The sequence below is a fragment of the Pristis pectinata genome, chromosome 2, assembly GCF_009764475.1.
Source record: "Pristis pectinata isolate sPriPec2 chromosome 2, sPriPec2.1.pri, whole genome shotgun sequence".
Classification (NCBI taxonomy): Eukaryota; Metazoa; Chordata; class Chondrichthyes; order Rhinopristiformes; family Pristidae; genus Pristis; species Pristis pectinata.
The window spans coordinates 113,797,460-113,813,961 of NC_067406.1; the positions used below are offsets into that span (position 1 = coordinate 113,797,460).

The 16,502-nt window shown below is 38.4% G+C and overlaps 1 protein-coding gene across 1 annotated transcript in view; it reads right to left on the reverse strand.

The window, feature by feature from the left end:
- Positions 1-16,502, reverse strand: part of lrba (LPS responsive beige-like anchor protein) — a 626,133-nt gene that overhangs the window by 138,189 nt on the left and 471,442 nt on the right. The window contains exon 45 of the mRNA XM_052010590.1: positions 16,162-16,281. Coding sequence (XP_051866550.1) covers positions 16,162-16,281 — 120 coding nt within the window. The remainder of the gene's footprint in view (positions 1-16,161; positions 16,282-16,502) is intronic.

A 16,502-nucleotide genomic window follows, 5' to 3' on the forward strand; every position in this document is an offset into this window, starting at 1 on the left:
GGAGTGTGGGGACCAGCCAGTCTCAGGGGGAGTGTGGGAACTAGTGAGTTTTGGAGTAGCATGGGAAACCTGATGAGCCAGATGCTGAACCATTTGGACTTGCAAATGGTCAGATAGTGGAGTATCTGAGTTTTACTGTATCTTAAGCTAATCTACATTGTTAGATTTCTTAGTTCTGTTTACTTCATGCTGTTTTTGCTCCAGCAATGTGTAAGGTCTTGTATTACAGCTTCACCAGCTTGGCAACTAATTTTTAGGTCCATGTTGCCCTTCTGCACTTGTTACTAAACCATAGATGACCCCCTGGCTTGACAGTACAGGTAGAGTATGGGATATTGGTGCATCATGAAGCTACAGATTGTGGAAGTGTACATTTCTGCTGAAGCTCTTCATTGCCAACTTTTAGAATTTCAATAGACTACCATTTGCTACAAAGGACATTTTTCTAAGAGGGTATATCACCTTGGGATCATCATCCACATCTGAGAAGAGGAAGATATACTAGGGTACTTCAGAGATGCGACAATAATCAGAAAGGGAGACATCCAACAGTGGAAACTACAGAGAATCTTCTTAATATTTGCCAGAGGGAAAGTCATCACCAGAGTTTTCAGAATAGCCTCTTCCAAACCCCGAAGAGCTGCTTCCCAAATTGCAGTGTCTACCTAGAAGTGGAATTGATCTTCACTGCACAACATTGCATGGCACCTCCAAGAAAAATGCTGGGAGCAGCACCAGTCACTATAAATGGCCTTTCTCAACCTCAAAGCTTTTTACTCTTTTGATCATGAGGGACTGTGGAATGCCCTTTTCAAATATGGCTGTCCACTGAATTTCATCTCCTCTTGTATTTCCTCCACAATGGGATGCAAGCCACAGTACTAACCAACAGGTCAACAACAAAACCAATCTTCGTGAAGACCAATGTCAAATAAGGCATTATTGCCCCAAAGTGATTTTCAATCTTTCTTGCCACAATGTTATTTCTTACCTTCAGCAAATGATCTGCAGGACTTAAGCTCATCTTTTGAAACAAAGGGAAAATGTTCAAACCTATGGCTACTACATTCCAAAACCAAGGTCACATGAACCTCGGTAGCTGAGCGGCAGTACGCAGATGATGCTTGCATTTGCACATGCTTAGAGGATAAGCTCCAAGCCATCAATGACAATTTCACTGATGCATTTGAGAAGATGTGCCTTACACTCAACATCTGCAAGACAAAAATCCTCTACCAATCTGTGCACCCAACCATATCTCAGAAACCACCCTTGACAAAGGCAGGATTTGATGATGAAATTCGCTACTGACTACAATGCACCAGCACAGCTTTTGATTGATCAAAATAAAAGGAATATTTGAACATCAAGACCTCAAACAAAACTCTTGGTTGACTTGGCAGCAGTGATTCCTGCCCTCCTATGTACTTCTGCGATTTAAGCTACCTACATCAGTCACCTCAAGGCACTGGAAAAATATCATGAATAGTATATGTGAAAATTACCTCCAAGTTCACAGGAGGGAACAACAAACCAACATAATCAAGGCTGTAGTTACACTCTGTTCACTATTTGGCCAGACCACACTATTTGCATGCCTGACGCCAGAGTCCTGAAAAAGATGAGCTTTGTCGTGGCAAGAAATTACTGGGTGGACAAATGAAAAAATTTAACTATGCGCTCAAAGCCTCCATGAAAAAATGCAACATCGCCACTGATTCCTGGTAATCTCTGGCCCATGACTGCTGAAAATGTGGGAGGAACATTCGGGATAGTATAAGTGACTTCTTGTCTATACACTGGGTGTACACAGATATCCTGAAGGTACCTCCTGCCCCATCAGTGGAAGGGTCTGGTGTTCCTGCATTGCCCTCATTAACCACCTCAGAACCTACAAAACCAGAATGAAAGCAAGTCACCCTTAAACCTGAGGGAAACAAAGGACTGTAGATGCTGGAATCTAGATGAAAAACATGATGATGCTGGAGGAACTCAGCAGGTCACGCAGCATCCATGGAGAAAAGCAGGTGGTCAACGTTTCAGGTCAGGACTCTTCTTCTGCGCATGAGGGACTCTCTAAGAAGAAGACAACATTTCTGCAGTTGCCAATGGTGTCCATTAACTCAAGATGTCCAATTTTAAGCCGCCAAATCTGTCTCAAATTTATCCCATTTAGCACAACTGTAGAGCCACACAGCACAATGGAGAATGACCTCATTATAAAGATATTATTTTGTTTCCACAATGACTGTGTGGTGTATATCAAACATTGGTTAAACCACTATCACACTATATTGTGCAAAGTGTTGGGTGGCCTCATGTAAAAAGTGCTGGAAAAACGAAGCAGTTCAGGCAACATCTATGGAAAGAGAAACAGTTAATATTTCAGATGAAGGACCCTTCAGATGAAGCAGCAAAATGAATGAAAACAAGGGAATTTTTCAGATAGAAAGCAGGCAAGTGGCAGGTGGGATAAAGTTAAGATACTATGGCTGTGGATGAACTTATTAGCTTTAACATATTATTAATTAATGCACAAATAATAAGTAGGAATAAATAGTTCATTTTCAGTTTTATAAGCTACTGAGTGCCTCAGGATCAGCACTGTGGATTCTACTATTCAAACTTTGAGAGAGCAGCAAGTCCATGTTTGCTGATGATACAAACTAGATGAGAAAGGACTCTGTGAGAAGGATATAAAGTGTCAGCAAATGGTTGGAGATAGGTTAAATAGGTGGACAAGTACATGAGAGATGGCAAATGTAGGGAAGAGTGAGGTTATTTATTTTCGTAGAACAAACAGGAAAATGGAATATTGTTTAAATTGTGCGTACCTTATAAGTCTAAGTGGTCAGGGATCTGGATTTCCTTGTACACAAAGCAGAAACAGTCAGCATGCAGATACATCAAATAGTTAAAAAGGTAAATGTTGGCCTTTATTCTTATGGAACAAAGTCCTATTCAAATATAGGTATTGGTGAAGTCGTTGGTCTCTGTACCGCCAAAGAGTATATTTGGTCAGGTGGCAGTGCAGCATAGACAGATTCTTGCAAAGAGCTGACATGCAACAATACATTGCAACATATTTTCACTGAAACCTAACATTCTGAGAAGGATTGAAAGAGTAGCTGAAGATAGTTCATTTCCAGAGGCTGGAAAGTCTAGATTCAGAATAAATTACAATATAAGGGTTGGCTATTAAGATTCAAAAGAGGAGAAATTTCTTCACATAAAATATTTTGAGTCTTTGGAATTCTTAGAGTGCTGTGAACTGGGTAGTTTTGATAGCTTTTTGGCTCGAATGGAACTTAAGTTATGCAGAGATCAAGCAAGAAAATGAAAGTGTATAAAGATTATGAATGCTCCTACTAAACTCAATTCTTAAAGAGACAGCACAATGTATCCTTTTCTTTTGTAAACTTCTGTGGTCCTCCATGAAGGCCACAGCTCTACAAGAATTTATATTAAAAATAAACTTCAGCCGCAGCAGCAACATAATAAAAATTGAAAGCTGAGATGAGATGCATGAGAATTTAAAACTACCATCCACTGAATTATCTGACCCTAGAGAGAAGCAGTCTTTAACAGCAGTTAGTAATGCAGGGATCCAGGTTTAGAGCAAGTAATTATATAAATAACATTACCGATCCAACAAAAATAAAGCTACAAGATATTTAGGTACTACACTGTAGATCGAAGAACATTTAGAAACCCAGGCAAACCGACAACGGAAGCTTGATCATTTTTGATATATCTTAATAGTTTCAACTGAGACTTTGAAGTCTTGTGACAAGACTGGCCTACTGAACACATCATATCTTCCTCATGCTTCTTTGTTGCCTGACACACCATGCACCTGAAAACAAGCCTCTTGTTTTCTCATTAAAAGTAGGGCCTTGATTTTCATCAGCATTCTATTGAAATCAGATATCACTGGGTACTTTCTATTCCACTAAGGTTGAAGTTGGGAAGCTTGCCTCCTTAACGAAGGCTAGGTCGAGAAACAAAGACCTATTAATAGGATCTCTCCTACATAAGTGCATTAAACCTGTGAGGTGCAGTTAAATTAACTCTATTCATGTAACGGCAGGGTGAACATGATATTCAATCAAGATTTCTGCAAGAAATGTTTGTGTGTGATTTGAATGCTCAGCGCCTCTTTTTTTGGTGAAACATAGTTCATGATGATTCATTGGTCAGTGCCACGCAACTGCCAACCTGACATGCACTGTTTGAGTTCAGGGTTCTATTTCTAAATGGCATTCGCCACTAAGCCTCTATGTTGTTGTAAAAATCTTTGTCTTTGCTCTCTACTGAAATGACTGCAAGAGAGGAAGTGCAAAGGAGGGAATGTGTCCACCTGTTTACACAAGTATATGTTGACGGCTTTCGTCTGAGATTTAGGTTTATATTAATCAAACCAATTCAATGAAATGTGCAGATGGGGTGATGAAGGAGTTAGGTCATTGTACGGTATGATAGTCTTTAGATAACACTTATATTTCATTTATAGCACATAAGTAAAAGCAGACACATTGTGAAGGTCACCATTTTGTTCAATGTGTCCAAATACTGAAATAACCTTGGAATTCCCCTTCTGCAAGGTTGAAGTGAGTTTTCTGGATGTGTGTAAAGTGATCAGGGTCTGGCACATTTACAATTGTCAGTTGCTTTCATTGTTTGAGTCCATAGATTTTCTTCCTGTGCTTTTATTTTACCATATCTTACTGGCCTGGTTCCCCTGCCCAAAAACACAGCCCATAATACTCCTATACTTGTGTCAAGAAAATCAGATCCTTCATCAGAACTGGGAAATTGAGAAAACAAGTCAGTTTGGGTTGGTGAAAAGTAAGAAATTTGATTTGTTTTCTCACTTTCTCAGTTCTGACAAAGAAAGAATCTTTGAACTGAAATATCAATTCTGTTTCTTTTTCCTCAGATGGGCCCTGATTGCTGAGTATTTCCAGCATTTTCTATTTTTATTTCAAATTTCTAGTATCTGCCGATTCTTGATTTTCAATTCCCGCTATACAAACCTGATCTTGTCAGCCAGCAGCAACAGGTGTCCCATGGTGCAGTAAGGATGCACCAACCTCCCAAACACCCCTGACATTTTTAACAATCAGCAAAATTAGGGTTTTGCCAACTCTTAAGTGGCCACCCCACTATGAACCAGCAACTGTGTTGTTAAAGACAATGTAACTGTTTGATTACTGCAGGGAGGTTGCATATAAATAGCTTTTTTTTAAAGTTGTCTTTTGAATGAACCAACTGCTACCCCATTCCATAACTCCTCCATCAACCACCCTTTTACACTAATCCTACATTAATTTTTTTTTATTATTCTCCCCACTTTCACATCAACTCCACCTAGATTCTAGCACTCACCTTCACACCAGGGACAACTTACAATGGTCAATCAATCAACATTCCAGACCTTTGGGATGTGGGAGGAAACCAGTGCACCCAGAGGAAACCCACGTGGTCACAAGGAGAAAAAAAAACAGAAAATGCTGGAAATACTCAGCAAGTCAGGCTGGATCTGTGGATGGCGGCCTGACGGATGCAACCTGACCTGCTGATATTTTCTGGCATTTTCTGTTTTTGTTTTAGTTTTCCAGCATCTGCAGATATATATTTTTTCATTTTCACTTGGGCCACAAGAAGAACTTGCAAGCTCCATGGCCAGGACTGAACCTAAGTCTCTGGTGTTGTGAGGCAACAGCTCTACCAGCTGCATCACTGTGCCACCCTTTGGGCACAATGGTAAAGTAATTATGTTACTGGACTAGCAAGCTGAGTTGCTTTTCCTTGGGTAAGGACTCTTCACAACTTTGCCGCTGTTTAACAGCTACCTTAGGAATGCTTTGTCCTTCAGAGGAACCTGACCATTTGTCCGTGCAAGCTTGTTGCAGCTTTGACTGTGAACAATAGCTGTGGGTTGCAGAGCAGACTACAAGTGAGATCTGCTGAAGTATGGAGGCTTGACAGTATAATTGGTATAAGATATGAACATGGAAAATTAATAACTCTTTGCATGAACAAGTTTTTTTTATATAGATTTGGAAACTACACTCTTGATTCACTAGATGTGATCCACAGCAGTAAAATTTCATGTTCATTTAAAACCAGCTGAAAAAAAAATCAAGACAAGAATGTGGAAGATTAATTGTCAGGTCAGAGACTAGTAATAACTCTTTGGCACACAGAAGCAAAGTCAGTCAGCATGAAGGTGGTTTAAGACTCTGTAGATTAATGTCACTGCCTCTACCTCTGACCTCCCTTGTCTTTGGTCCTTCCAGAACAAGCCAAAGTTTAAGTGAAGAGACTGACATTATGTCAAAGTATTCACTAGTGTGGATGTATTCAATTTAAATGGGAAGTAACTTGAGCAATAATATCCAACGAACCTGTTGGAACGTCATTCAACACAGTAGTTTTTCTGCTGCATCATGCAACGGGCAAGATGCTTTAAAATTCCAGCCTATCTGCAGGATTATTGCATGTTGATAAATTAATAGAAGAATGCAATTCGACCAAAAAGAAAATGATTGTAAAGCCATTACGCTTCACTAAAATCACTGGGACCATTAAATTCACCAATAGGAAAATAAATCAATCCTAATGCGAGGGCCTAAAAATAGCAAATTTTATTTTCTAGGATGAAAATCATGTTAGTTTCAATGTCCACATTCTCCTGCTGTGAAGTATATTTCATTAGAAACTGATTCTGTGCATTAGTACATGCTCAGTAACTGGCAGAATGCCTAATAGATGTATTATTGGTGCAATGGTAAAGTAGTTATGCTACTGGACTAGCAATCCCTGGCCTGGTCTTGTGATCCAGAGGTATAAACTGAAATCCCACTATGGTGTCTGGGGAATTTAAGTTCAGTTAAAAGCAAGAAAATGGATTTTAAAAATAGCTACAATTAGTTAACAGTGATCAATGAAATTCCAGACTGATACAAATACCATTAAGGGAAGAAAATCCACGACACGCCTGTGGTCAAAACCACAGTAATGTGATCAACTCCTAAATGCACTCAATGGGCACCCCAAATTCCTATACGCTGTGACAAACTGTGATAATGAAATCCAATAAGAATAAAGACCTGGTATCAACCTGTGCACCATATTTGAGCATGACAAAAGCACACAAGGCAAGTTAACAGTGAAAATTCCTCTTCAGTAACTTAAGGAGATGTGGCTGAACTGGCAGAGCTGCCCCACAGACTCAATAAAAAACAATTTGACTTCTACCTCTCACTTAATCATACCTATCAGCCAACATGCCAGGCACATTCACCACCAGCTCTGCATTGGCCTCTGCCAGTGGCAGGACAGATGCACCAGAGGTGGTAGCATGGCAATACATGGTAAAAAGGAAGTGTTCCTCCTAAGTCTCAACAATGACTGGACACTGCAATATTTCATGCCTTCTGATTAGATCTGAAAAAGGAAAACACCTACTGCTCTTTCTCATCTGATGATTCAGTATCCTCAATTTTGAACACTACCATTTAGAAGGTACACGGAGGACACAGAATGTACTCTGGGTGAAGGACATCAAAGTCCATTACCAAGACAGCTGCAGTCACAGCACTATTAACTAATCTGCCCAAGTCCTACAGGATACACAGACATGGCCTGCTACAAATGGTGAGCAAGGCATCTACAAAGGAAAAACCTATTTGAGCCCATTCTCACCATTGCATCTGTTCCAGGACATTTCTTGATTCCTAATCAGGAAGTGGTGACCTTGTAAGTGAGGCAATACATTAATCATAGGGGATTTTAATCCTGAAAGATTGAGCAAATCAAATTGCTGAAAGTAACCTGAAGAATTTAATAGAATAATTTGGAACAGTTTCCATGAGCAACATACCATTGAGCCAAATAGGCATTTTTAGATTCAGTCTTGAATAATGAGATATATTAGTTAGTAATCTAATAACAGATCCTCTAAGGAAAAGCGATCATAATATTTTTTGAATTTAGCGTTCAGTTCAAGACTGAAATATCCATCTCAAAAAGCTAGAGTGATGAAATTAGGCGAATTACGTAAGTACAAAAGCATGGGTTAGTTTCAGGTAAATTAAATTATAAGAAACATTTAAGGAAATATCCTATAGCTCTTAACAAATTTACATTCTATTGAGATATAAAAGCTACATGGGAAAAGTGATCGACCCATAACTAAATAAAGGAATTAAGGACACTTTTTTAAAAATGCCACTCTTCTAAATTTTCGCAGTTCTGAAGAAAGGTCATCGCTCTGAAATTATTAACTCTTGTTGCCCTCTCCATAGATGCTGCCTGACCTACTGACTATTTCCAGTATTTTTTGCTTTTATTTCCAATTTTTAGCATCTGCAGTCTTTTTGCTTTTTGAGTGCTACTTAAACCCCTAGACACATATGGACAACAATGCTGACCGGTTTGTGTGGAATCCATGGACTTCACACACCCATGCCATCAGGCCTGTAGCCTCCTGATAAAACAGAGTATTAAACCTAACAGTCATCAAATCAAAGGCATACATGGAGAAACAAAGCAAGCAAGAGGTCTGGAAAAAAACTCAAGAAGCAATGCCAGATTGCCTACAGTCTTGCCCATTGTCTGCCCTCCTTATTCTGGATGCTGGCCTCACAGTCAGGTGTGGAAATAGATTATTTCACCAAAATTTCACCAACATCTTGGACCTCTGGCATTCCTTACCACTACGATGGATAGTGGCCACATGCTCCGAGTTTGGCATAAGGCACTAACCATGGCCCTGAGAAAATCTGGAAATTCAGCAGTTGACCCTGGAAGCTATAGAACCATCCTTATGCTCTACACACCATACAGATTTTCAGAGAGGCTTACTCTAAGAATTTACCCCACCGTCCGCCAATTAATGTCCCAAGAAATGGCAGGCTTTAGACCCTGAAGCAGCTGATGTGAAGAAGTCTTTACCACAAACAGAAACAGAAGGTGACTTTCACCAGGACCTCAAGACTGTGGCCACTTCTGTTGACCTTTCCTCAGCCTATAATCCTGTGTTGGAACATGGGCTAATGCTCAAAGTGTGCATGCCATGGTCATGTTACACACTGGCTCCTCTGTACATGGCTGAGTAACAGAAGCATGAAGGCCTACCTACATAGCAAAGTCAGTACATTAAGAATATATAAAAATGGGGTCCCACACTGTGACTGCAGTGTCCTTACACTAACGTTTCTTAACGTATATATAGATGATGTGCACACTAGATTTTAATCAGTATCAAATGATATTGCCTTGACCATCCAGACAAAATTCATTCAAGAAGTTGACGCCAGACTGACCTTTCGTTTCTCACCAATAAATGGCCACTTTCATCAGTGGAGACCGTGTCCAAACCTAACCAAATCTACTGTCTCAGCTTTCCACCTCAGCAACAGCCAGGCGCACTTCACCTTCAACATCACCTTTGTAGAGAAATGGTTCAGCATGACTTCACCACCACACACGTCAGTGTGAACTTTGTGCACTCTGTCACCTAACAGCAACACATTGTGAAATTGGGCTCAAAACATTGTTCACAAGAGTGCCGTCACAAACTGGGGTGCCAAAGCTATTGTCCTCCATACTTCCACCATTGCTCTGGTCTTTTCAACTGAATATTATGCTCCCATGGGAGCTTCATGTCCTTACACCAAACTCACTGATTCACAACCCCACTCAGTTACCTCTAGAATTTTAAAATCAACTCCCTTTCAGCAGTCACCATCTTTCAGACGTCATCCTTCCTTCCATTAGACAAATGCAGCAATGTACCTTTAAAGCTTCCCAACCTGATGCATGATCTCCTAAGATCCCTTCTGGATATGAACCTAACATCTACACAACACTGAAGCACCTTGGACAAAAGCTTAAGCAGAAAATACCATTACAAACACCTTGCATCTGACCCAACTCATCAACTGGTCATCAACTTGTCATGGATTATGTGAGCAACCCTAAAGAGGAAAAGTAATGGTCATGGCAAACATGGCTAAAAGATGCACAAGTGCCATCTTAAAATTTTGCTTACGTGTGACTTTGGAATCATTGATCAAATCACAGCTTCCCCATTGGTGGCTATGCACGTAATAATACCCTCCCCCCAACACAAGTTTTCAGGGTGATATTCTGATTATCATTTGCTCTCTGGCAGGGCATTCGACTGGTTCAGGAACTCTAAAATTGAAACTGTAATGACAGCATTGGCTCCAAGTCAAACAAAAGACAATCAAAAGACTAATTCAAAATTAAGGCTTTATTAATGATTTTAAAGGAGGGGAGATAGAAGATGGAGCGAGGGGTGGATTGGAAGAGAACTTGTGAGCCAATTGACATGGGAGGTGAAGGCATGGCCACCAGTGGTGATGCAATTAACTTCAGGGATAATCAAGTGGCCAGAACTCTACAAAAGCAGGTGATTATAGGGCTAGAAATGTTATAGAGATAGGAAGGAGAGAACATTTCGGGATTTGAGGATGAGGGACACATTTTAAAATTGAGATGTTGCAAAACAAGGACTTAATATACATCAAAAATCATAAGGAAAGACAGGAAAATAACTATCACCCAGGAAGTGGCACTGAGTAAACCGTTGAAGCTGTGATGAATGTCAAGTCCAAATAAACTTCATCCTACAGTCTAAAATGAAGTGGCTTGTGAGATGCATTGGTTTTAGTTTTCCAAAATTCCCTAGATTCAGGGAAGATTCCATTGGATTGGAAAGTGTTATTCAAACAGGGAGAGGGGCAGAAAGCAAGAACCTATGGACTGGTAAGCTTAATATCAGTCATCGTGAAAAAAATTAGAAGCATAATTATAGAAACATCCGAAGTAATCGGGCAAAGTCAACATGATTTTTTGAAAATCATGTTTGACTAATTTATTGGAGTCCATTGGAACAGTTAAATGTGCTGTAGATAAAGGGGAACCAATGGATGTTCTCAGAAGGAATTTGAGAAAGTGCTGCATAAAAGGTTATTGCGAAAAATAAAAGTTCATGGTTTAGGAAGTAACATATTGGCGTGGATAGAAGACTGGCTGGCTAACAGGAAACAGAAAGTAGGCATAAATGGGTCTATTCTGGTGGCAAAATGTAATGAGTGGGTTGGTAGCCTCAAACTTCTAGAGCTTATAATAGATTGCTTGGATGAAGTCACCAAAGATACAGTTGCTAAACTTGCTGGTCCTTTATGAAAATCACACAAGAAAGTTATGTGAATATGATGGTGGTAAACTATTCTTCCTCATAATTCTCAACCACTTTATATAGTTGACCTTACTTGGTTCAATCTTATCAATAGTCTTTAGCAATGTCCATATTCCCAAAGTTACCTAGGAAACACGTGAGAATCCAAACTTAGCCCCTTTCTATTTAACATCTACATGCAGCTTCTCAACATCATCTGAAAACACATTAGACTCCACATGCATATTGACAATATTGTACTTTATCTATCCATCAACTTTCTCAAATGCTCAATTGTCTCTGATTTGCTCTCTGGTTTGTCCATCATCCAATAGCAGACAAGCATAAAGATTCTCCAATTAAACCTCAGAAAGTCAGAATCCATACCTGTCCCTTTGAGGCAACCATTCCCTGCACAATCTTGCATTCAGTATGACCCAACTGAATTTGTTCTTTTGCCACTTCACTCTCCATAACATTTCACAACTCTAGCCTGTGCCTTATTCGTCCCTGAAACCTTCAACCTTGCCTTTGTTAAAATATAGACTTGACTACTGAAACATTTTCCTGACAAGCCTCCCACTTGGGTTTTCCGTAAACCTGAGTTAATGCCATCTTCTAATGGCTGTTGCCTAACTAAAATCAAGACCGATTCAACCATCACCTTGTGTTCATTGAATCACTCCTTTCGAGCAGCTCCTCGATCCTGAACTTGTCTTCATCTTCAAATCCTCCTTTACCAGTAACCTCCTGCAGCCCTATAATCTTTCAGGAATTCTGTGGTTCTCCAACTCTTGTTTCTTGTGTAATCCCAATTTAATTTCTCCATTGTTGGTGCCTTCACCTACAAGGTCACAAGTTCTAGATTTCTCCACTTCTCTATTCTTTATAATGTTCCTTAAAACTTTTCTCCTTGACCACATTTTTGCTCATCTACTCAATTACCTCATGTGGCTTAGTATTAATTTTTTTATACACCATTTCTGCAGCAAACAGATTGTGTTAAAGGCATTAAATAAATGCAGGTTCTGTGGTGTTTGATGTTTCCACGCCTACTTCAATTTCACTTTGATTACTACATCATGCAAACAAAAACTGACACCCTCTAGATATCTTGCTTTGATTTATGGGAGAAAGATAACAACCTGAATGATGCAACAGTGATACCTCAAGCTATTAAATATATAACGAACTTCATCTTATCTTCATATATATGTGAAACATTTGCAAAATTTGGTATCTTGATGTTATTAACTAAATTTATTGGGTCTTGCTGAATCAGTTGCTTCATTATTCTTCTAAAAATAGAAGATTTTAAAAAATGTTTGTAATTTTGTTCATTCTTTCTTTATTGAATTTCTCCACATTTGTTTTTTTACATCATTTTTGTTTAGGGAGAACTGTTAGATGGGCTCCAGGAAACTTGTTAGTATTTTTCAAAAGTTTTCCCACTCATATCTTTGCAAGCCTCCCACTGAGATTTAAAAGAAGGAATAGAGCAGCAAGATCTTAAAGTGTTTCTGGAATTTGCATTCTATGTACAGTGCTGATGTTATGGACTCAGGGAAAGTCCCTTTAAGATAGAGAGTGTGTGTGTATGTGTGTGTGGGGCGTGCTTACGTCAATAGAAGATAAAGGACGTAATGACGTTGTTGAAGAAGTCAGGAGAAGAAGAAAGAGAGAGAGAGAAGGGAGAGAGACACCAGCCTGCTTGTTTTCTCTATCGATGGATGAGAAACAATAACTGTGTTTGCCACTGAAATCCATGTATGGAAGTTGGAAGTAATCCGGTGGAGTTCACTTTGTTGCTGACCTGTAGAAGGAAACAGGTATTTGTGTGTGGACGACCACGGTTCGGATGCTTTTCGGGGTGAGGAAGTCACTACCGAGTAAACACTGAAGTGTCGTTTGGGTTCCATCGTGGAACATTTGGATTTCGTATGTACTCTCTCTATGTTTTTCTACATCTACATCTTATCTTCAGACAACGGTGGTTGTTGAAGAAGCCCTTGCTCATGTTTCACCTTATGGCTTGTGGAACTGAACTTTAAGAACCATTCAGGAACTGGGAGTTTTGGACTTTGTCACACACACACACGAAGAGTTTAGTTTTGGGGTTAACGTTCGAGGTTTAACATTCTTGAATTCTAACATACTAACATTTTTTTTAACTTTTATTTTACGTATTATCATAAGTAGTGATTAATAAAATAGTTTTTAACACTGAATCATGCTCAGTGTGTTTCTTTTGTTGCTGGTTTGTGACACTGACAGCCTGAAGACCTGGACACTTTCTGTAGAGCAGATTGAAAAGTCTGATCCTTGAAAAATACGATTCATTTCAAGTTTTAAAATATTGAATTAGCTATTTTATGATACAAAAAAACATATAACAAGGGGGACTCTAGTAAATTCATATCATAAATATTTAGGGATATACTGTAAATCAAGACAGCTCTCATGAAAAATGAGCAATACAAGAAAAATAAAAACAATTAATTTGAATTTGTTAAAAGACACTACCACTAGAACATTCCAATAGGTTCAAACAAAGGTTATATCCCAGTGCAGCCATATAAGGATTAGATGTTTGCTTTGATCATGAACCCCAAGGCTTTCATGGTATGAAGACATGAATTGGTTGTGACCACACATATGCTTCAGCTTTCTTCATTAAAGTTTGATACCTACTGGCATGAACTCTTTCTGCAGCCAATTCATGTGATTCTCTGCAATGTTGATTAGCACTGGCCTCCAGGCAAAGCCAGCTAACTGATACTTGAACAACAAATCAAAATAATCAATCAATCCACTGTCCAGGAAGGTTTTTTGAAATTAAAAGGATCACAGAAGATTCATCCTGGTATCCATTAACCTTACATGAACTGGACATTCTGTATACCCAGAAATAAACTGGATATGTTACGGAAATTGCCCCATTGTTGTGCATTACCCTTATGCAACTTTATTCTGTGATTAAAATATAGACAGATTTTAAGTACAAATGAACACAACAGTGAACCTTTCAGATTGTTAATATTAAATGTTACTTTTTTTTAAAAATTGTGTTTTACCTACATTAAATAAAAAATACATTTGAAGTTTGCAGCTGAATACTGTTAGCATACTCTGGAGAATATTAAAATGTTCCATTTTATTAGTTCTTCTTCACAAGGCAAAGCACATTAATACCAAAAATATTTGGTCAATTAATGAGCAGAGCATTTTGCTGCTAATTTTTCTAATTCCACCAAACCTTTTCTATTAGCCAACCAAAAAATCCTATCTGGATGCTAGGTGTGGAGAAATGCATACCTTTTTTATGCTTAAACATAGTAGGCATATGTAGAGAATTAAGAATTAAAACTCATATATTTTCATTATACAAAACAATACAATTAACAATAAATGTGCCCACACATTTGCAAAGTTTAATTGTTGCATTTAAGTATGTTTTTGTTTTGGCTGTATATTTCTGAAATATGAAATCTTCTCCTCAGGTGGTTACAGACATATAATTTTCAAATGACAATTGCATGTAGTTCTTTGTTCCTGAAACATCATCAATAGTACTCAAAAGAAAAGCAAGCTGGATGTCTATTAAATGGAGCACATCCAGGAACCTGCACAATTCATAAGACATAATGTTTTGATTCTGTAGTCCAGAAGTCTGAGACCTGCTGAACACTCCAGTACACCAGCCTCAGTTGCTGGGTTTTAGCCATTTCATGCTTTGAAAAGCAAATAGCTTTGCTACAACAAAGTATTTCACCCAGGGGAAAGAGAGAACATGGATGGTCCTCATATCACTCTTGCCATTTTCAGACAGTGCAGTAGTAATCATCTAATCTTTGAAAGCACCAGGAAAAATTATAATGACAATAGAAAAATTTTAATGACAATTGAAAGTGATAAATGCTTTCATGTTAAATTAAATCAATGATGTTGCAAAATATGTTCTTGAAGAACTTGATAGAAGATAAAGAACACAGATGGATAAATTCAAAGAGTAGGAATGGGAAATGATTTAAGGGAAGTTTGACAAGTGGATTTCAATAAGGAATTTGAGGGCATGGAGGAGGATTACAAGGTTTAAGGGTTTAGATAACTGAAGTCTTTTTTGGATACAATGAGAGAAAGGACAGCGAAAAAAATTAACGCTAGTTGAGGCTCAAATGTGGAGAGTGTGAGCTGAAGGGATTTGAAAAATGTATGGCTGGAGAACACCGTAAAGGTCAGAATAAAGTCATTAAGGTATTTTGTAATCAAAGACAAGGAAATTTAAAATCAATGGAGTTCATTGGAATTAGCTGGCAAGCGAAAGTGAGTATGAATGAGGGCAAAAGGCAAGCAAAAATTAAGCGCAACACATGAATATAATCACGGTCAGAATTAGTTAGTATTTGTGTAGTGTCATAAAACTGAAGAGGTTAAGTCTGGCAGTGAGGGCAGTATGGGTAAGGGGTGTCAGCTGTTATGAGGATGAGAGTGAATTTGAAATTTCCAGGTGTACATAGGCTATCTTCGAGATGTACTAGATTTTGGTTTCAAAGCTAAGCTCACTGTCCAGGCAGTCAACAAGACTGCTGAATGTAAAATTGCCACAAGGGGGTTGGACTAAAAAATCAAGGTGCAGAATTTCAAGTGAGGACTGAATAGGCCATTAGGAAGTCAAATTTTGCTAACATGACAAAAGATATTTGCTAAATTTGCTTCATTATAGTAAATCTGACATGATAGCAACAGTTACGGAGATGACTATACAATACTGGCGCAAATCAGAATATCTATTCTGTCCTTTGAATATATAAAAGTTCATCATAATGAGAAACAGCAAGCAAATTACTTATCTATTTTTATGAATGCTTTACATTTAGTAAATACACCTACATTGTTTAACAACATCAATGCATAATTTTAGAACATATAAACATATTATCACATACCTTTACATCAGAGGTATCACGCTGGCAGTTGCGCCATGCTCTGGACACTGCAGAAAATGTTCTATCAGCATGATCAAATTTTCCTCCTTGTAGGTTTAGAAAGAAGGTAGTAAATGGCTCCTGTATGGGAAATGATTAAGTTAATATTTCTGAGTAAAAATAACCGTCCTGTATTTAAAAAAAACTAAATAACCATAAGTAGTTGGCTATTGAAAAGCCTATATTTGACAGTCATTGAGCTCTAGCACCATTAAAAAGTCAAGACAAAGTTTATGTACTCTATGCCTCCTTGATTACTTCTACACAAAGATAAATTTGTTCATTAATTTACCGGAACTATT